This window comes from Osmerus mordax, chromosome 1 (assembly GCF_038355195.1).
Source record: "Osmerus mordax isolate fOsmMor3 chromosome 1, fOsmMor3.pri, whole genome shotgun sequence".
Classification (NCBI taxonomy): Eukaryota; Metazoa; Chordata; class Actinopteri; order Osmeriformes; family Osmeridae; genus Osmerus; species Osmerus mordax.
Window position 1 is genome coordinate 6,675,815 of NC_090050.1, and position 22,514 is coordinate 6,698,328.

The window sequence follows — 22,514 nt, forward strand, 5'->3', positions numbered from 1 at the left end:
ATAATCATTTCAGTAAATCAAACAGCTGCAAGACCCAGTGAAATATTATATACAGCTAGCAAACTAACGCTAGCATCTCTAACGACATTGGCTAATTCAACTTCGGTACTGTAACCAAGCTCTTTGAAGGTTCGTTTTAGATATTTTTTACGGTCGTGTGGACAATAAGACATGGACGCGGTCTCTTTTCATAACTTGTATTTTCCCACTGCTCTTCTTGCCATCGCCATTCGAACAGCCCTCACTGACTTCACGTAATGCTTACGTCAGCATCATGCCTACGGCAACTCCCAAGGGACAAAACACCCTTGTCTGTTGAACATCGAAAGGTCTGCTACAGTAGGCTAAAAAAGAGCTTAATCTTCATCAATATTTTAATTCATAATCATGTGCTGGAGTACAACACCCGACAACAAATTATCATCGTCCAAACACTTAGACTTTTCTGTACGCACGTTTTCCAGTGAATCAATACATTTTTACTAACTGTGTGTGTTATGACTAGGTTTGGGGGGAACGTGCGTGAACGTGGGCTGTATCCCCAAGAAGTTGATGCACCAAACAGCCCTGCTAGGAACAGCCTTGCAGGATGCTCGCAAGTTTGGCTGGGAGTACGAGGATATTGGTGAGTGGGGGTGGCGAAGGGGGGTTTAACATCCAGGGTTTAAACCAAGGTCATCTAGAAATGCTATTGCATCACAATAGCATTTCAAATCCAAGGTCTTCTTGTCAAGTCAACGCTTTGAAAAGCTATCGCTTTTTCTATTGATTTAAAACCAACATTCATGTTAAGTGTAACTCAACTTAATCTCAGGCAATACTTTGGTTTTGAGCTGTCAGTAGCAATTAATGATGAGAACCCTGTTGTTCCAGTCAAGCACAACTGGGAGACTATGAAGACTTCTATAAACAACTATATCGGTTCCCTGAACTGGGGCTACAGAGTAGCGCTGCGTGACAAGAATGTCAACTACGCCAACTCCTACGCTGAATTCATTGAACCACACAAAATCAAGGTTGTCCATCTTGCATTTTTACATTATCCTATGTGTTCACAAAGTGTTTGTCTCAGTAATGTTTTTACTTAATGTACTTTATTGTTACAATGTGTCACTAATTTACATTAAATTGAAACAAAGCCAAATAGTTAATATTTAAAGGAAACAAGTTTCTAATCTTTATATCTCTATAATTTGGATGCATCTAACCTTGGACTGACTCATTCCTGTGTAGGCAACCAACAAGCGAGGGAAAGAGACCTTCCACACAGGAGCTAGTTTTGTCATTGCCACAGGAGAGAGACCTCGCTACCTGGGTATCCCTGGAGACAAGGAGTATTGCATCACCAGGTCGGCCTCCACCTTACACACTCACACTGAAAAAAATACTACACACCCACTTCAGGACTTTGTAGCGTGGAATTGGCACAGCATCACAGGACAGCCAGGTAGATGGACAGGAAAGGACCAGGAACTCTGTGTTGTCCATCATAGGAGGCCGATGTCCTCTTGGCGACTAAGTACAACATTGGCAGACCGTAATAGACCGATTTCCACTTGGTGACTAGGTCCAACTTTGGCTGACAACACCCACTTCAGGACGTTGTACGCGCAAAATTCAGCTTTTTCAATTCTGAAGGAAAAAGGCCTCTTCTTGTTATTTACTTATCACAAATTTGCTTTTATAAACCACCAAAGCTTGGAGATTGTTATTGGTTTAGTAAGATTTGCATAGCTAACCATTTGAACAACGGGGACAAACAATGGAACAAAAGAAAAGAGGGGAGAGAATCAGGCATCATCTGAATAACTGGAATCTTGTGGTGAACTTATGAGAGTCAGTTCACATGTATTCTAATCAAACACAGTGTAAATTACATACCAATTTGTCACAAGTGAGAAATAGCTAGTCGCATTTCCTTTGCCGGTGTGTTGAAGCAGGTCGAAGCGGGTCCGTAGTTAAACGTGTCCGTGTAGTGAGATCAAAAGTAATTTTGTCAAAGATGTATTTAAATCCAGCAGTGAGATACTTCCTTTGTCTAGAATTTATTGAGCAGTGTTGTACAGACACTAGCCAAATTAATCCATAGGAGAAGCATTGGCGACGTTTGTCGCTAGTTTTTATAATCTAAGAAAGTGGGAATGTCTTGCTGCGGGTAAAACAATTGATTGGTCATTTATTGGCTTCGGTGTGTCCAAGGTGGTTCACAGATAAGTGTGAACTGGAATACAATTTTTGGATTGTGGCCTTGCATATACTTCATAATCTATCTACACAACATTGATGAATGGTTTATTTAGTAGATTACAATAAATTGGGTACCAAGGTTGACTGTTTTATTGTAACATGAAAGGAAGTTACATGAAAACATCAAATACATCACACAGAAAAGATAGCACACTATCACACAAATCCTTATCATCCCTTAAGTGTCTTTCAGCAGTGTAGTCCTTGAGAAATGTTTTGTAAATCCACAACATTCATTTTTTGGATAATTCCTTTGTCCTGGATAGCAGAGTCTGAGAAGTTTTTGGCCATCTCTCTGCAACCCGCTGTGGAATGAGAGATGGCAAGTCTGGCATTGCTCCTCTGGGCTAGGATATGTGACATACCTATACATAACATAACAACAACCTAACATATATTCATTATTTATTTTCCCACTCTAACTAGTCCCTCAATTTTGGCACTACATAGACAGTCTTGGTGTCAAAACAGCTGGAAGGTTCTGTTGCACGATTTAGACATAATTTAAGCTGTTGTGGCTAATAGTGAAGCTAACAGTAGCTAACTAGCTAGCCACAGTCACAAACATCATTAACGTCACAAACCTGTGTGCGAATACCTACAGTAGAACATCAGTTCAGTAGCTCGTTAGCTTCTGGGAGATGGTTAGCTAACTAAAACTGCAAAAAGACAGCTGCAGAAATGCCACGGGCAAAGGCCGGGTGATCTTAACCTCTTATGTAGCTAGCCACGTTTCCAGGTTGTGATATCAACACCCTGTTTTTTCGCCCTTCGTACTGGTTAGCTATATCAATCCCACACAGCAGTAGCTAGTTAGCTTAGCTGTATAGGTTACTTACCGGTCTGGGTGTCAGGTCTGAGCTTGGATCAAAACGGAGCACAGCCGGCCTTTCCAGGTGAGCAAATTTGTACATTATGCCTGCTTGGGTGTGCTCTCCTGTAGCTGTGATGTCCAGTTCCCCAAAGCAACGGATGACGTATGTTAGCTAGCTAGCTTCCGGGAGGTACTGTACCTCAGTGGTAGGTAGAACAAATCACTACGATTAGTCGTCCTCGTTAAGGTGAGCATAAATAATGGTTACATTATACCTTAAAGAATGGGCCCTACAGTAGCTGATATCCTGTTACTAACAGTGTTAGCTAGTTGTCCAAAGCACTGGGTCTATCAGCTGGTAGCCAGCTACTAGCTACAAGCCATATAGCTAGATAAATACTTTGTCATCTTTGTTGTCCATGTCTTCGTTGCTCAGCTAGAATTGTAGTGGACATTGATTATTAAAGCAATAAACCACTAGAGGGCCATCAAGTCCTGGAGAGCAATCGATGCCATCCAACATCCAAACGATTGGAGTGGATACAGGGCTCTAGAGTGCGACCAAAATTTGTATGGGTGCGACTAAATTTTTTATACTGGGTCGCACCGGTGCACCTAACCTCCTCGCATTCGCTGCCTCTCCAGGAACGAAGCGTTTGTTTCTTCTTTGACGGAACTCGCACTCATGGTTGGATCATATCGTGGTCTAAACTATCAGTGACAGAGATGGGGCGGGTCTTTGCCTCTGATTGGCTGTGGTCCAGATATTCCTGTAGGCCTACACTGCTCCGTGCTGTGTGATTGAAATTACGACCTGAGCACCAGAGAATCAGTTATGGCAGACCTGGGCATTGTACGACCCGCGGGCCACAACCGGCCCACAGGCTGTTCCAATCCGGCCCGCGTGAGGTAAATCAAAAATTAAAAATAAATAAATGTGTTGAGCGGTTGTAAATATGTAGTCCTGAAACACTAGTGATCAGGCAATTTACATATGTGCGCTTGCGCAACCTCACCGACAGGAGAGTTAGGTGGTTAGCCCTCGAAAATGAAAAACGAAAGGTTGATACAGAATGTAGAGTTTTTAACAAGACATGGACTTCTAAGTATCTGTTTACTGAGGTCAAAGTCAAAGCTGTGTTCTTAGTTTTGGAGAACAGGTCGCTGTGTTGAAGGATTACAATTTTAATCGGCACTAAGGGACTCACGCGAGTCCCTTATGTCCCTAACGCGGACATAATAAGAACTTGACTGATTCAGTGGGCGCGGGCTGATGGTTTGCTAGTTAAATTGCACACTCGGATCATCACCTGTCAGCTGTCCTTCGCATATCCACCTCAGACATTCAGCCAGATTTCGATGCACTTGTTCAAGCCCACTGGATTCCTCTCACATAACAAAATGAACTGCAAAAAAAGTAGTTTTTTGTATAAAGTTGATCAATTGCATATCTTTAACATACTGCAAAACAACTTTTCAGTGTTGGTGAAGATTAACTAGTTACAAATAAAATGAAACACTGATGTAATGATTATTTTAGTTTTTACTGTTACTTCGATAGTCTTTTCCTAGTTGACTAACATGTAAAATATTTATATAAATATTTACAGAATATCCTTATTCTTCTGATAACCAGTAGCAGGTAATCAAAATATATACTTTACTGCTTTTTACAATGGGGGAAAATGAATAGTGAGCAGAATTAAGTTCAAGTTATCGTTGATGCGGCCCCCCAACACATTTCAGGTTTCTCATGTGGCACCTTGTCAAAATTAATTGCCCACCCCTGAGTTACGGAGCTGGGGCATGGCGCTAAACCCATGGAGCTAGGATGTTGATGCTAGGGAGAGTGTGGCAAGCTGGTTTAGCCAAGGCCAAAGGGCAAGAAAGCCAAATGACAGGTGTTGGCCATCTGAAGGGCATGCGACAGCAAGGGGGGACCCGCTATAAGACTTTGAGCCATGAAATGTTAGGTCTCAGTTCAGGGAAGCACTTTTAAACAGTAGCACTTTCTATTTTAAAATGTTTTATTTTGCTTGCAATGTTTTAGTTTGGCAGCTCAGTGAAGCCCTTAAAATATTTTTATATACAGTTTAATTGTGCGTCAAATAAAACCAATATTTACCTACACCTTATTGTTGTTTAAGGTCATTTACATAATATATATGAATGTATATGGAGCGTGATAAAAAGGTGACCTTGAAATTGTGGCGACGCAAGGAAAAATTTGGGTGCACCTAAATTTTGTGCTGGTGCACCTAAATAATAAAGTTAGGCGCACCAGTGCAACCAAGGGAAAAAGTTAGTCTGGAGCCCTGGGATACTATAGATGACCCATATAGTGATTTTGACAGAACCAAGTTTCCTTCTGCTACCTAGTCTAGGTATGAACAAATTACTTTCTTGACAATAGGGTTAGGGTTAGAGTGTACCCTTCACATACGCATTGTTTTTAAATCTCTGACGAACTTTATGTACGTAATTTTGTTTTGAGGAACTTGAAAAGAACCAGCCATAACAAATAATCGAAAAGTCTGGTTCAACCTGTGTACTGTGCGTATATGTCCTTTGTGTTCTTGCAAAACCCTCTTGTCAACATGTACACATCCCTTTCTACCCTCTCAGCGACGACCTGTTCTCCCTGTCCTACTGCCCTGGTAAGACCCTGGTCATCGGGGCGTCCTACGTGGCGCTGGAATGTGGCGGCTTCCTTGCTGGCCTGGGCCTGGACGTCACCATCATGGTACGTTCCATCTTGCTAAGGGGCTTTGACCAGGACATGGCCAACCGCGCCGGCGAGCACATGGAGGAGCACGGCGTCAAATTCCTCCGGAAATACGTCCCAGTCAAGGTGAGGGATTGGATAGGTTGATGGATAGATTTATGTATGCATTAATTTACAGATGGTGATGAATAGATGGATGTTTGAAAAGATATATGGCTGAATGTATGGCAGAGTGGAAGGATTGATGTATGGAGAGATGGACAGTAGCAGTGGACAGTATCCGGTAGGGTTGGGTATCGTTTAAATTTGATGGATTCCGATTCTGGTTTTCATATTCGGTTCTTATCCAATCTTGGTTACGTTTACATTTATTCACTTAGCAGACGCTTTTATCCAAAGCGACTTCCAAGAAAGAACTTTACAAAAGTGCATAGGTCACTGATCATAGCCAAAACATGAAGCATACATTGTGAAAAAACAAATAAGTGCCAAAGGGAAGATCCATAAGAGCATGTAGTTAAACAAGTTACAATTAAACAACATGAACCTTAAAAGTGCAAGAGTGTACCTATAGAAAAGCAAGCAACAATAATATATTTCACAGCGAGTACAAGAATTTAAAATCAGTTACAACTAACCAACAAGAGCAACAAGTCCCTCAATAAGAGTCATTATGTTCCTGGAGGAAACTAACATCAGGTCCAGCAAATTATTCCTAAGTACCGTTGTACTCCCGGAACAAGTGCGTCTTGAGCCTTTTCTTGAAGGTGGGGAGACAGTCTCTGATGGAGGTGGGGAGTTGATTCCACCACTGGGGGGCCAGGCAGGAGAAGAGCTTGTGTTGGGACCGGGCGCTCTTGAGTGGTGGGACCACCAGACGGTTGTCAGAAGAAGACCCTAGGTGGCGGGTGGGGGTGTAAGGCTGGAGGAGCGACTTGATGTCGTCGGGTGCAGTCCGGTTCACCGCTCGGAAGGTCAGTACCAGGGTCTTGAATCTGATACGGGCCATGATGGGAACCCAATGGAGGGAGATGATGAGCGGGGTAACATGGGAGCATCTGGGTAGATTGAAGACCAGGCGGGCTGCTGCGTTCTGAATCCCCTGGAGAGGGCGGGTTAAACATGCTGGGAGACTGGCGAGAAGCGAGTTGCAGTAGTCCAACTTGGAGAGGACAAGTGCTTGGACTAGGGCTGTCAAAATTGCTCAAAAATGACGTTCGAATATTCCCTTAAAAAAAAAAACACATGTATTCGAATATATTCGAATTTTTTGTTGCCCATTAGGCACGTCAATAACAGGACAAATTAATACAACGAGATACAACTACTTGTATACTGTAGGTAGGCCTAATTTATTTAAGTTTAAACATATTTAACAACATATTACCTACACAAAAAGAAGTAAATTAACGGCCAAGACCGCAGACCTTGGCCTCTCGCTCGCACGCACGCACTCTTTCTTTCTCTCTCTCCCGCACCGTCGCGCTCTCTGCGCATAGCGGTGTAAAATGAACGACAACAATAAACAAATGCTGAGTTCTGATCAAGAACTCATTTGTGCAAGCAATTTAAGGTCGCGATTCTTGTCCCAAATATGGCAGGCTTCATTCAGTGATTGAAACAAATATTAACATTAATTGAAGTTTTACAGTATAGAACCGATATTGAACGCGCCGAGCGAGCTGTGCTGTGGTAAACATGACTTTTATATAATTTATACATATTATATTATATATTATAGACATAGTTTATTTGCAGGTCGCCCCAATGTGCGTAGTGTCTGACCGTGCTGTTATCAACTACCAATGTGAACATTGCTGATACAGCTATCTAGCTAATCTACGATTGGAACACACACGGCTATCTAACTCCTACGTTCATCAAGACTCAACTGTTTTCTGACATCTTAGGTCAGAATCTGGAGTCGCCAGAAGATTGTCTGTGGTGACAGCTACGCTCTAATCCTCAACATGCATTAATTCATTTCTATTGGCCATATTTCGCCACAAATTATCTTGGAGCTCTCCAAAGAATTTGCATTTTGCCTTTTCTGTGCACCACTTTGCCATTTTTTTGTTTCATTTTGTTGGGCGATCATTTAATGGAGGCAGTAAGCTAGAAACCTTTTGGCTTTAGCTTAAATTTGAGCTGTAAAGTCAACCAATCAGCTTGTAGCCATGTGAAATGTTCAACCAGGGAAGTACAAACGACAGTGTGGAAGAAAGCTCTTGCAAATAATCATTTTTATCTACAGAGAAATTCCACCAAGGGATTGTAATATCCATCGTAATAAAGTTAGGAACCGAAATGAGGAATCGAAATGCGCGTCTTATCAAATCCATGGTTCTTGGAAATGTTGAACTGTTCCTAAAAATGGAACTTGTTCTCGATACCCAAACTTAGTATTTGGGGATGATGTTGAATTGGATTTTGCCATATTGTGGATATCATGATAAATGTATGAAATTTACCTCTCCTTTTCTGTCCTAATGTCAGTTGAATGAGAAAGCTGGGCATCTTCCTCTGTTGCACACATGCTACTAGCCTGTAAATCTCAACAAACCAGCATGGGCAAAAGCAGACATAGGAATTGCATTGAAATACACTGCACAATATGTAAAAATAAGGACAAATGTGGGGATAAATAGTTGCATTTTCAATCCTTTTTCTGAATGAATGGAAAAAGTTTTACAGTTTTAACAGCTTTGTAAATATACGTAAACACTAATTTACGTTTAAGAACATGACTGGATCAATGCTCACATTCTGTTGATCTAGTAAGCTTGAGACATAACCTTGGAGTCAGGTGGCTGAGCGGTTAGGGAATCGGGCTAGTAATCAGAAGGTTGCTTGTTTGATTCCCGGCCATGCAAAATGACGTTGTGTCCTTGGGCAAGGCACTTCACCCTACTTGCCTCGGGGGAATGTCCCGGTACTTACTGTAAGTCGCTCTGTATAAGAGCGTCTGCTAAATGACGTAATGTAATGTAAATGTAAGCTCCTAATTTCTGGCCCCCAAAGTACACAACTTTTTATGTTGTTTTGAAATGCTCGGCAACCATTGCAATAACACATTTTAAAATGTTGCCTTTGAGTATGAATTAGCCTAAATATCTTTGTGACCGACTACATTTTTGCAGTCTGTTTGCCACCCAGACATGTCGAGTGACGTAATATGAACCAGCCTTCATGGACAAGTGAGAGCCACAGGGTCAAGCCATACAGAGGCTCAAGACTTGTTCCAGGAGTACAACGGTACTTAGGAATGGTTCGCTTGACCCGATGTTAGTTTCCTCAAGGATCACAATGACTCTTGCTCAGAGACTTGTTGCTCTTGTGGTTAGTGGTAAATTTGTTGTACTCGCTGTGATATATTGTTTTTATTATTGTTGCTTGTTTTGTTTTTTTTCGCAGGTACACTTGCACGTATAGCGGTTCATGTTGTTTAATTGTAACTTGTTTAACTACATGCTCTTATGGTTCTTCCCTTTGGCACTTACTTTGGTTGTTCACAATGTGTGCTTCATGTTTTGGCTACTCGCAATGTTTTGTGGCTATCTTGTTGTTATGATCAGTGACCTATGCACTTTGTAAAGCTCTCTCTTGGAAGTCGCTTTGGATAAAAGCGTCTGCTAAATGAATAAATGTAAATACAGACTGTCTGGTTAATACAACTAGAGACTAAAGCTTCAAGAAGTTAGTTTGGAAAGGTGACAGTTTACATTTTGAATTAGCTTAATGTGCTTTGAAAAAAGCACTTATTTTGTGTGGGAATACTGAGCTGGACTAAGTATGATTTTTCTGAAATAACGGTTTAATAGTTATTCCGGGGGAAATCATGGAATTACATAACAGAAACTATAATAAAACATGTATCAGAAAATCAACTGTATTTGCTGATGTATTTAAAGCTTTTTAATTTCACCCTAATGATACTTCCCTTCATTAACAACTGACGCAAATGGTACTGTTACTTTTGTTGTAATCTATTCATCTTGTTCTCCTAGTTAAATTTCTAAAGTTCTTTAGTTAAATCAATGAATTTAATTCCTTGTGTGAATACTGTCATGCTTACATGACAAAATGTGAAACGCTTCAAACAATTTTTGTTGAGCCTCATTGGAGCTGGGAATTCCAGGATGTTATCCTATGGTGTTCAACTTCAGGGAAAGTTGCTTGCTACTTTAGTGGCTGTGTCTGTGTGTGTATTTGCATAAAGTGGGATCCTACATCTGCATTGTGTATTCTCACATATGCCTTATTAGTTAGTTTAGGAAACAGAAATATGACAAATTTACGTCTCATTTACACATTAAATTACACACTAGACAGTACACCAGTATAACTGCAGTGATGGTAAGTGACAGCTACAGTACACATTTTTAAGTTGTAAAGTACAAATTTTCCTCTTGTAAGACACAAAACAAGAGTTGTCAAAATCTGCAACGTACAGTGTTGGTAACAATCTTTTGAGAAAGATTCAAGACGTGATGAGTGCCTAGGATAGATTCAGGGAGGAGGTTGATTGAGATTTGGGCTCAGTACAGAGACACTATTCTGAAGACATACAGTAGTTGATCATTTTGATCAGTACAGTAAGGCTAATATGCTAGCATAAGGTATTCCTGCATAAGGTGTTCATGCATTTGCCAAACTAGTTTACAGTGCCCTGGATGATGAGACACACACACTGCACATCCTTGTGTGCTGATATGGACACTTGCAAAATGTGAACTTTGCACAGTACCTAGTAGGGGTGGAACGGTACACTGAAGTCACGGTTCGGTTCATACCGCGGTTCAGACATCACGGTTCGGTACGAGTTCGGTACAATGGAGGGAAAAGCAAAACAAAAATGCAGAAGCAGGGCTCCAGACTAACTACTGTACATGCAAGTCTTAGCTAAATGTCTTAAATGTATGGTGCGCTTGTCGATCAGTCCTCCTACACGATAGGCTACTTGCTGAGCAACAGCGCAAACACAGGCAGGGATACAGTAGCAGCAACGCTAGTGCTAAATAAGTATTAAGACATGTTCGTAGTCTAGGTATAGAGAAAAATAGCCTAAACTTTCCTAGACTTTTAGCTGCGGTACTAATGCTCAGGGCTTGCTGATATCGCTGTCTTACTAGAACGTGCATTTAGTCATTTATTTAGCAGACGCTCTTATCCAAAGCGGCGTATCTATGAGTCGTTGCTAACGTGTGCTGACGTTGTGCACACCCGATACATTCCAAATTTGTAGGTCGGACATGCGCGAGTACTTGTAAAAAATGCTTGCACTGTCTCAAAAACTGTCTGGAGCCCTGAGAACTTGAAGCCAATTTTTTTTTATTGGTTATGTCTCAGGCTGTATCACCTAGTCTCTCCCTACAGTCTCTCCCCTGAGTACATTTTAGGACATCCTCAGATCTCAAACTCAATTCTCATTCTCAAACGAAAAGGCGTCAGGTCTCAGACCAAAAGTCGTCAGACTCAGGCGAAACGGCTTCAGTCTCAGAAAAACCTTTGTCATTCTCAGACAAAATGCCGTCAAACCAAACCGTGTCAGAAAAACCTCTGTCATTATCAGGTTAAGGAGTCCATTTCTTTTTTGTATTACCACATTACAGTTAAATGTATTTATACCACGGCTTGCTGTGGTGAACATAAACTGTCCATATTTCTGATGGGTGAAGTTAAATAAAAAATGTGGTCCTTCTCCTATAACATAAAAGAAAATAACAATCTGTGTTTAAGAGGCAGTGTATCTGGTCTATCACAAGACAATGTACCTCTTAAAGGTAGTTTCATTGTATTTTTAAGTTTTTTTCTGAAACACAAGTTTGTCCACACTTTCACTAGTGAGGGTAGATCTTGTGGCAGTGACTGTCACCTACGGTTGAAAAAACCCTCTCACTTGGGACGGAGGTGGCAGGTACTGCCAGGTAGCATTAGTCCAACTTGGCTAGATGTGTAAATTTTGTTTCATTGGACTTCCACTAGCCAAGCGGGTCGGATTCCACAGAAGTGCTTTCCTTGGCTATGTAGGCATATACTGCCTCCTTCACCTTCTGCTGTAAATCAGGATGGTTCCTCTGACCAGTTGCAAAGAGGGAGCCAAAAACTTCTGCCATGGCTGACTTCTTTGGAGGAGGTGGGGAGGATGATGTCTCACTCTGGCATCTCTGGTAAGGAAGTAGCCTGTGATGTTGATGGCCTGTCCTGTGTTGTCTGTGGTCTCAGTCTGCAAAGACAACAGTAAATGATTGGGTTTTATGAGTGAACACTGTAACAACAATATGTTCAGTTAAGACATGACAGAAGTGAGTAATAATCTGTCAAATAAAAAACCTTAACATTAAATACATACCTGCTCTGTTCTGCTGAGAACTTCCAAGACGTTCTGGTGACAGGCACCATCCAAGTGAGGGAGCGATTTGAACCTGGGGTCCAATGCAGTGCATTTATTAAAGAAATCCTGGAGATCTGGGTCAATGTATCGGATTTGCATGTTCTCTCTGATGGCATGCTTAATTTCTCTGACGATGGGAGTATCGTCATCATTTCGTTCCATAGACTTCATTATCATTGTTTTGAGTGGTAGGATCATTGAAACCGACGGTGTTGTTTCAGTGCTCAAAATTGTAGTGATGGTCTTCAAAGGTTTCATGATCTTAATCACACTCTCTGCGAAGCTCACCTCCTGATCTGACAGATGTGAGGCGTCCTTGTTCTTTACTGACTTGTCTGTTAATGCAGAGTAAATGGCAACTTGCTGTTCCAGATAGCGCTCAACCATTTTGTAGCTGGAGTTCCAGCGTGTCGACACATCATATGTGAGGTGTTTTGGCAAGTCGAGGATCACATGTTTACACTACAAAACATACGCAGCCGTTGTGCTACGATGGGAAAAAGTAACACTCTTTCTGATTGTTCGAGATACCTGGTTGACTGCCAGTGCTTTTTGTGCAGCTAAATTTAGGGTATGGGCAAAGCATGCTACATGCGGACCCAGCCCTGCTTCTTTGATGGCATTAACAATGTTTTTTGCATTGTTTGTGGTCACTGAAATAGTTGTTCCAGGCCTCTCTAGTTTCCACTCTGCCACAACCTCCTGTAGCTTCTCAGCTAGATGAGTGCTTGTGTGCTGCTCATACAGGGGCCGTGTCTGTAGAACAGACGCTTTCATTTCCCACTCGGAGTCAATAAAATGAGCAGTCAATGTGAGATAGCTTTCCGTAGCACAAAGTCCAACCATCAGTCGTTAGTGAAACGGAGGGTGCAGCTGACAACTCGTGCTCCATCAACGTCCGTGTTTGGTTGTATATGGAAGGGACTACAGTTTGCCTCATGTGGATGGGATGGCTTGTTGTAACGAGGTTCGAGTACATGCAGCAAATACTTGAAACCAGGTACTACTAGCGAATACGGGCGCATTGAAGATGTCATGTACATTCCAATTGCTTCAGTGATTTTTTGGCCCTATTGGTGTCTGAATCTAAAGGCTGGCTAAGCACTGTAGGGAGGAGAAGTTGGACATTCATTTTTTTGCCTCGTTCCTGTGATTGGCACACCTGTGTGATGGCGTCGGATATGCGTTAGCATGTTTGAGGTATTTCCACTCACATACCCCACAACTGCTGAACAACGCCGACACGAAGTCCTTGTCCTATCCACCACTCTCTCGCCTGTACTAGTGTAAGTGACTGGGAAACCGAAGTTTTCCCAAACCTGTGTCGCCACCACTCGCCATATTCGTCTTTAGTGCTGCTGCTGCTGGTAGCTATCTCTGACTCACTCAGGCACAGCTCGGCTACACAGGTGGCGGCGCCAATCAGAGTTTCAGAGCTAAGGCGGGGCTACAGATTAGAACACAAGTATTTAACAGAAGTTCCGCATTACATTAATTAATTTGCACGCAAGTTTTATTTATTTTTATACCGTGTATTCTCTGTGTAAATTCATGCACAGAATCGTGACGCCCGTACCGTTCGGTTCAATACGAATACATGTACCGTTCCACCCCTAGTACCTAGTTTTTGAGCTAATCATTCCACAAAAACACACAGACACACACACAGGTTCCTTGCATTATAGTGTAGATTAAATAGGCAAAATGTGCAACAGTGGAGAAAATGCATTTTCAATCGAAACAATAGAGCATAAGGGAAAATTTGGCTGCAAGATACCACTTTGGGTGCCCTAGCCCCTCCCCCACTTTTGTCACTGAGGGTCAGGCACTGCTGCTGTCACTTGCTAGCTAACCTTCACTGAGGGACTTGTTTAAATGTGCCATAATTGAAAAAAGGTTTAATCTTTCTGTATGTTTGAGATCACACAATACAGGTATATAATGGTAATTTTACCCACCAATCGTTAACTTGTAAAATCCAACTTTTGAAATCCAAAATTAAACAGTTATATACATGAGACATGTTTATTATTTTAACTACTGAAAACTGATCTATCACAGACTAACTATCATATTTCTGTCTTACTAAATGAATATAGTGGAAACACTGGACTGTATAGTGAAAGCATGAGGATAGATGAGGTTCCTGAAAAAGGGATACATGATGACTAGGAAGTATAGTGGGACAGAGATGGTGAGAGAAATAAAGAGAGATAATGTTGGGACAAGAGGCTAGTAGAGGGAAGGACTTTTGAGTGTTCGTCAGCAGTGCACCATTCCATTTTTTTTGTGTCACTTCATGGCTTGGAAATGCCAAGGAAAAAGGTCTGTTTTTATGTTTTTAGCCACGAGGAAAGATATTCTTCTTACTCTTTCAAAAGTAGTTTGTCAGTAATGGAGGAGACGATTTTAAGGGAAACAAAACCCTTTAATGACTGGAACATTATCCGTTTCTTAGAAATGTGTATACCTTAAGACAATCTATTGATAAATTAAAATTAAGCATACTGTTTGTGTGCGTGTGTGACTGCTTGTGTGTGTCTCTCAGGTGGAGGAGCTAGAGGCAGGCACTCCAGGGAGACTGAAAGTGACTGCCAAGTCAACAGACAGTGACGAGGTCATTGAGGGAGAGTACAACACAGTAAGTGCTATGACTTTCCTGCTTCTCCCCTACACCCCCCTTTCCATCCAGCACTCAACTTTTGCCTCATCATGCCTAGCACTGACTCCAAATCAAATTATTTTGCCATGTGTACTACATTGAAATGGAAAGTTCTTTTCACCACTTTTTCCAGTCAGTCCTGTGTTGTCATAGCCTGGCTCTGCCCTCCTACGTATTTCCGCTCAATTTGGATTTTGCTTCTGTACTAGGTCTGGGATTTCAATGCATCAGTCGGTTTTCAGAAACAAATTTTTGTAGGTCCAATCAGCGAACAGAGGGAGTGGCTGAGAACGATGAAGTTGAAGTTGTAGTTCAGTAATGGCCGCGGAGAAAGATGCAAGCGAAGCTATTCTGCAGTTGTGGCAACACAGCCAAATATCCATAAGTTAAAGCCGGAGCAAGAACAATCCTTGCTGAGTTTTGTTAGTGGTCATGATGTTGTGGCGCTCCTCCTCACAAGGTTGGGGAAAAGTTTGATTTTCCAGCTACGGCAGCTAGCTCCGTGGTGAAGGAGTTGGCTAAGGCGAACGCTAGCGATTGGTTATGGCAGATCAGAGTGGCTCTGGGCAGATCCAATAGTTGTAAACTTCAACAGAGTACCCGCCTTCAAGGAAGTTAACGCTTGTCAATGGAGCGATCCCAGACCCTCTGTACAAATGAAATGTACAAGGGTCTGGTTAGGACCAGGCTAGTGTTGTCACAGCCTAATTACTGAAGGCAACAGCTTTCTGGAAAATCTATTTATTTCTTACTTAGAAATTGGTTTAAGTAGCTGACTTTGGGTACTTTGTGTGTGTCCCCCACCTCGCAGGTTTTGATAGCCGTTGGGCGTGATGCATGCACTGATAAGATCGGCCTGGACACAGCTGGGGTCAATGTCAACCCCAAGTAAGTCCTTCTTTCCTTTGACTGTCTGTTTCTGTCTATCTCTCTAATCCCCCCTCTTCATCTTCACTGACCATTCACAAACTCAGCTTCCTGTCAACTAGAAGGGGTATTTGTGTGTGTGACTGTACCTTTAAGACTTGAGTCATGGTGATTCAGCACATATGCTATCCCATAACCCTGTGTGTGTGTGTGTGGGCGCGCGCTCGCGTGCGTCACAAAGAGAGAGACACACAAAGAGAGAGAGGGAGGGAGACACAGAGACACACAAAGAGACACACAAAGAGAGACACACAGAGAGAGAGAGATACACACAGAGAGAAACATACAAAGAGAGAGAGACACAAAGAGAGAGACAGAGAGAGAGAGATACAAAGAGAGAGAGAGATACAAACAAAGTGAGGGTGTGTGTTTATCTAACAGGGGTCTTGAGTTGGCAGGGATTAAACAAGTTTAAGCTCTAGAGTGCAACCAAAATGTGTACGGGTGCGACAAAAAAAAATCCTAGGTCGCACCGGTGCACCTATCCTCGCATCTGCTGCCTCTCCACGAACGAAGCATTTGTTCCCCTTTGACGGAACTCACACTCATGGTTGGATGATATCGTGGTCTAAACCAATCAGAGACAGAGATGGGGCGGGTCTTTGCCTCTGATTGGCTGTGGTCCAGATATTCCTGTCGGCCTACACTGCTCCGTGCTGTGTGAAATTACGACCTTAGTACCAGAGAATCAGTTATGGCAGACCTGGGCATTGTACACAACCGGCCCACGGGGTGTCCCAATCCGGCCCGCGTGAGGTAAATAAAAAATGTTAAATAAATAAACGTGTTGAGCGGTAGTAAATATGTAGTCCTGAAAGACTACAGTGATCAGGCGATTTACATATGTGCGCTTGCGCAACCTCACCGACAGGAGAGTTAGCTGTAGGTTAGCCCTCGAAAATGTCAGTGCACGGTAAAAAGCAAAAGGTTGATACAGCATGTAGAGTTTTTAACAAGACATGGACTTCTAAGTATCTGTTTACTGAGGTCAAAGGCAAAGCTGTGTTCTTATTTTGTTGAGAACAGGTCGCTGTGTTGAATGATTACAATTTGAATCGGCACTAAGGGACTGCTTTTTTTAAATTTTATATAAAGTTGATCAATGGCATATCTTTAACATACTGCAAAACAACTTTTCAGTGTTTGTGAAGATTAACTAGTTACAAATAACATGAAACACTGATGTAGTGATTGTTTTTGTTTTTACAGTTTATTACTTCTATAGTCTTTTCCTATTTGACCTACACCAAAATGTTAAATATTTATTAGTGGTGGGCCGTTAACGCAGCGCGTTAACGTGAGACTCTTATCGGGCGATAAAAAAAATATCGACGTTAATCTATTCTCAAAGTTGGGTTGGGAGCTGGGTCTATACTACGCAAGCTATGATGACTTTCACCTTGATATTTTAGCGCGGATGTATACCTAGCCGAATTGCACTGTAGGGGGCGAGAACGAGTCTTCGAACCTGTGTGTATGCCTTGTGTATGAAATTATCACATCAAGCGTGACGTGCTAACATGGATGCAGCTATGAAGCCGCCTGGTTTGCTTCAGGGAAAATATATTTTTAAGAAGCTTCCCAATGGAAACCTCGACAAGACTAAGGTTGTTTGCACCTTGTGCTATGCGGAATTAGTTTACTGTAGGAGTTCTTCCGGTATTCTCAAATACCACCTAAACGCAAAGCATCCCTTACCTAATGCGGAAGATGCTGGGCCAAGCACTGATGTAGCGCAGGGGAAGAGTCGTCGTCAAACTACGATGTTTGAGTGCAACCGAGGCAAGCCCGTCAGCACAGCTCTATCAGCAAAGCTAACTAATCTAATAAACAGTTCATAAACACAGGTACATCTTATTGAACATCATTTATTTTCATCACCAATTATCATAGTAGAACAGCTTTCTCAAGCAGTTTGTGATGCATTTTAGAAACAGGAGATGAGCCCCTGGTCTAATGCGCCACCTGACTTGAGAAACCCGTTCTCAAAGACTTACTTCTAGTCATTATTTGGGTAGCACACATTCTGAATGCCTTTGGCAAAATTCAAATGAGCCATTTTAATCTAGATTAACGCCAAGATTACAGTGAGATTAATCTAGATTTTAAAAAAAATCTATGCCCACCACTAATATTTATATAAATATTTACAGAATATCCTTATTCTTCTGATAACCAGTAGCAGCTAATCAAAATATATACTATAATATAGGCTTTTTACAATGGGAGAAAATGAATAGTGAGCAGAATTAAATTCAAGTTATCGTTGATGCGGCCCCCCAACACATTTCAGGTTTCTCATGTGGCCCCTTGTAAAAATGAATTTACCACCCCTGAGTTACAGAGCTGGGCCATGGAGCTAACCCATGGAGCTAGGAATTTGATGCTAGGGAGAGTGTGGCAAGCTGGTTTAGCCAAGGCCAAAGTGCAAGAAGGCCAAATTACAGGTGTTGGCCATCTGAAGGGCATGCGACAGCAAGGGGGAACCCGCTATAAGACTTTGAGCCATGAAATGTTAGGTCTCAGTTGAGGGAAGCACTTTTAAACAGTAGCACTTTCTATTTAGAATTTCTTTTGGCAGCTCAGTGAAGCACTTACAATATTTTTATTTTTATATTTACATTACATTTACATTTATTCATTTAGCAGACGCTTTTATCCAAAGCGACTTCCAAGAGAGAGCTTTACAAAGTGCATAGGTCACTGATCATAACAACAAGATAGCCAAAAAACATCGCGAGTAGCCAAAACATGAAGCACACATTGTGAACAACCAAAGTAAGTGCCAAAGGGAAGAACCATAAGAGCATGTAGTTAAACAGGTCACAACCAAACAACATGAACAGCTATAAGTGCAAGTGTACCTGTGGAAAAAAGCAAGCAACAGTAATAAAACAATATATCACAGCGAGAACCAAAAATTTAAATCAGTTACCACTAACCACAAGAGCAACAAGTCTCTTATATACAGTATAATTGTGCTTCAAATAAAAAAGTATTTACCTACACCTTAGTCTTGTTTAAAATAATTTACATAATATATATGAATGTATGCGTGACCTTGAAATTGTGGCGACGCAAGAAACAATTTGGGTGCACCTACATTTTGTGCTGGTGCACCTAAATAAAAAAGTAAGGCGCACCAGTGCAACCAAGGCAAAAAGTTAGTCTGGAGCCCTGCAACAGGGACGGAGTCAAAGCCTCCATTTACAATTTTGAAAGATTTTAACAAGCATGTAATTACAACAATGAGTGACTTCAATATTTCTTTTAACCTTGTTGGGGAGAGCTAAGGGGACTGTAAACCTTAGGGGTGTTGTCGGAGTGTGTTCGCCCTTGGGTGTCGGTAAGAACACGAGAAGTCCAGAAACGATCAGACTGTTAATGATGATTTAATAGGAATACAATTACTGATGTATATCATACACAAAGGAATAATACACAAATCATATCGTTAAAGAGACCAATTAAACATCAAAGCCTGCTGCCCTCAGAGCTCCGAGTGTAAGCTGTCGACTCGCGCACCTCAATCAACAACGCAGCATAAATGAATAGCTTCATAACCAGCGCGTCTGTTATACAGTATAACATTGGCGCTCTTTGCGGTTTATAACTAAACTCTAGCGCTGTCTCCACTCAGTCGACTAGTCGATTTTCTGGTCGATATGCTCTTGTTCGACTAAGATTTTTTTAGTCGGGCTGCCGTATGGCAGTGTGAGATCTGATTCCCGCTTGTGTCACCATTGCTGAATTAAAGAAATGTTTTACAGAAATTGTAGATTACATTATTTAAGACAAATAAAGCAACTCTAAAAATACAAATGTGTTACTGTTTTCCCTTTCGTTAATCTGCGCTTTGTTTTTTTGCACACGGCACGAGCACAATTGGCTGCCGAACTACAAACTGCCATAGCCTACTTTGTCGGTGTTATTAGACAAAATGGCAAATAAATCTGTGTTATGGGAGAATTTCATTAAAGTACATTTACAAAGTACCGGGTGACTCGAAAAACGTTGAATGCAAACTCTGCCAACAACGGTTTATTTTTCATAGTTCGATGTCGAATATGATGTAGCCTACCACCTGAAAACCGTAAGTTGGCCTACTTCGCTCTAACGCGCTGGGTTGAAAAATGAATATGCCTATTATAAGAATCACATCCAAATCGAATGACTTTATCTTCTCCGGCCAAGACAACAAAATCTTTTTCTGTTGCACCGTTCCCCACTCGGCTTCTACGTAAGTTCGCATGCTGCACTTTTTCAGGCAGTGATCAGCGCGTACATTTATGTATGTCTAGTTGTCAATCTCCATTCTTACGTATGTATTTCTTTCATATGATCTCTTAAAACAGTGAGGTAAAACATCACACAAAAGGGTTTGTTGAAAAACATTGTGACATTTATAGAAGAAAAAAAAACGTTTCAAATTTCGATTAGTCGATTTTCAGAAGTGTTTAGTCGAGTCTTGGTCGACCAAAGAAAATCTTAGTCGGGAACAGCCCTACTAAACTCGGTAATAACAATACCATAAGCAGCATACATCTATGAACATACATACAGTTACTTACAATTCGTTCATTGGCGCACACTGCTCGCAAACAGCAAACACAACATTAAACTCAACAAAAAACTAGCAAACGCAATTCTCCTCTTGGTGCTAGTCACGCTGCTAACGAGTCGCACTGCACTCGCGTCACTAAAGGGCGGAGCTACTGTTTACCAAGTAACCTAGAACACACAGAACACAGTAGCTCTATAGCCTTTTGTACAGCCGCCCCCAAACTGTCAGTTTGCTCGTAACAAAGGCTACTGAAGGGTAACAGCAGCTGTATCCTCAGGATCATCTCCCTCTGGGATGGCTGGGAGGACAACCAGTCGTGCCACTGGCCGTGTATATGTCTTGTCCTTAATCTTGATCTCTGCTGACCTCACATGACCATCTGCACTTGGATGCACTTTAACTACCCGTCCAATCAACCATAAAGCTCTAGGAAGTTGTGGGTCGACTAACATAACTACTGTGTCTTCAGTGCAGGGTTGCCACGGGTCTGGAAAGTACTTGAAAGTGCTTGAATAAAATAAAAATAAAATAAAGTGCTTGAATTTACCAAGCAATGAAGAGGTCCTTAATAGTGCTTGAATTTAGCCCTTTCCCCCCCCAGATTTATCACACGCTCCCCCAGCTCCTTCTGACTAAATCCAAAAATTTTACATGTTGAAGGTATGAAAAAGTCTGTCAGGGCTTTCAGTAATATGCATTTTTTTATTATTCCCCATGATTGGCTGGTTGATAATGGGAAATGTAGGTTAGAGCTCCGCCTCCACGTTTCCCGGTAAAAGTGAAATCAACCTCGAAACTCTTGTGACAAGGGATATTTGACAAAAAAACTCCTACTCCAGAGCAGGCAGAGCGTGCTGGTCCGAGTGGAAGCACGTCCCTGTCTCTCGGTACCAACGTTACCGCCGCTGCGGGTGAAGGCGAGCATGGGTAGCATGACAGCACTCCAATGCACCCGGTTAGCAAACGTACCCCATACGCATTTTCAGCAAAGGTCCTCGGGCATTCAACCCAAGTTGGTATCGCTCTCGAACTTGGTTAGAGAACTCAGCCAAGCTAGATGCATGTTTCTGCTTCCCCTGTCGACAATTTGGAGCCAGAAATGATAAAGACATCACCTTCACTAGACAAGGTTTTACCAATGCGAGTAAATCACTCGCATATGTGACCAAATTTCACGCAAGCGACAAAAAATTATCTTTAATTAGCCAATGGATCGTAAATTGTTCAAGGCAGGTTATTTTGCTGCTGCTCAACAACGAAAACTGAGATTTTAAGATTACTGTTCTTTGTTCAGATTATTCTTGCTCTTCTAATCAGCTCTGCCAACTGCAAAAAAGCCTTCAGTACCCAAAAGAGAATAAAATCAGATGCCCGCAGCAGTCTCATATCCTCACGCCTTTCAGACCTGATCTTCATTTCAACAGAAGGCCCAGAGCTTCAGCAGTTTGATACATCATCAGCTGTGGAGAGGTGGTTGAAGTCAAGTGGCAGAAATACATTTGCTAAATATTACATCCATATGCAACATAAATAATAATTCAGACAGATAATGTAAGCTACTTTTTTTCAGTTGCATTGTTCATGCATTTCATGGAACAAGTCTGGCGAGTAAAATAAAAAAAATACTAGCCAATGGCGACACAAGCTTCATTGTGTCCGTAGAGGGTTGAATTGGAAAATGTTTATTTTACATAAAGCTAAAAAAACTTGGCGCGCAAATGGCAAAAAAATAACTCACGCTGGCATTACAGTAAGTGTCTTTGGGAAGAGTTGGAACTTTGAAGTGAAACCCAGAATAGGGCTAACAAACAATTTATAAAATAATAATATAAATAATTTCTCTTTGAAAAGTGCTTGAAATGTATCATTACAAAAGAGTGGCAACCCGGTCGGCTGGTGTAGCATGCCACTTCTGACGGGCCTGCAGGCTGGGCAAGTAGTTCCTGATGAAGCTAGACCAGAAGTGCTCTGTAAGGACCTGGCAGTGTCTCCATCTGCGTCGGCTGAGAAGTTCGGTCTCGGGGTAAACCACTTGAGACAAGGAACTATCTAGCCGCCCCATCAACAGGAGATTCGGAGTTACAGGATCTGGGTCCGAAATGCTGGAGGATACATATCCCAAAGGCTTAGAGTTTAAGATGTTGGTAACACTTTAGAATAGTTCACACAATTCATAATTTA

At 41.7% G+C, this 22,514-nt stretch overlaps 1 protein-coding gene across 1 annotated transcript in view; it reads left to right on the forward strand.

The window, feature by feature from the left end:
- Positions 1–22,514, forward strand: part of txnrd3 (thioredoxin reductase 3) — a 76,263-nt gene that overhangs the window by 26,743 nt on the left and 27,006 nt on the right. Inside the window, exons 6-11 of the mRNA XM_067241613.1 lie at positions 506–625; positions 874–1,016; positions 1,234–1,349; positions 5,687–5,912; positions 14,729–14,821; positions 15,654–15,730. Of these exons, the coding sequence (XP_067097714.1) occupies positions 506–625; positions 874–1,016; positions 1,234–1,349; positions 5,687–5,912; positions 14,729–14,821; positions 15,654–15,730 (775 nt within the window). The remainder of the gene's footprint in view (positions 1–505; positions 626–873; positions 1,017–1,233; positions 1,350–5,686; positions 5,913–14,728; positions 14,822–15,653; positions 15,731–22,514) is intronic.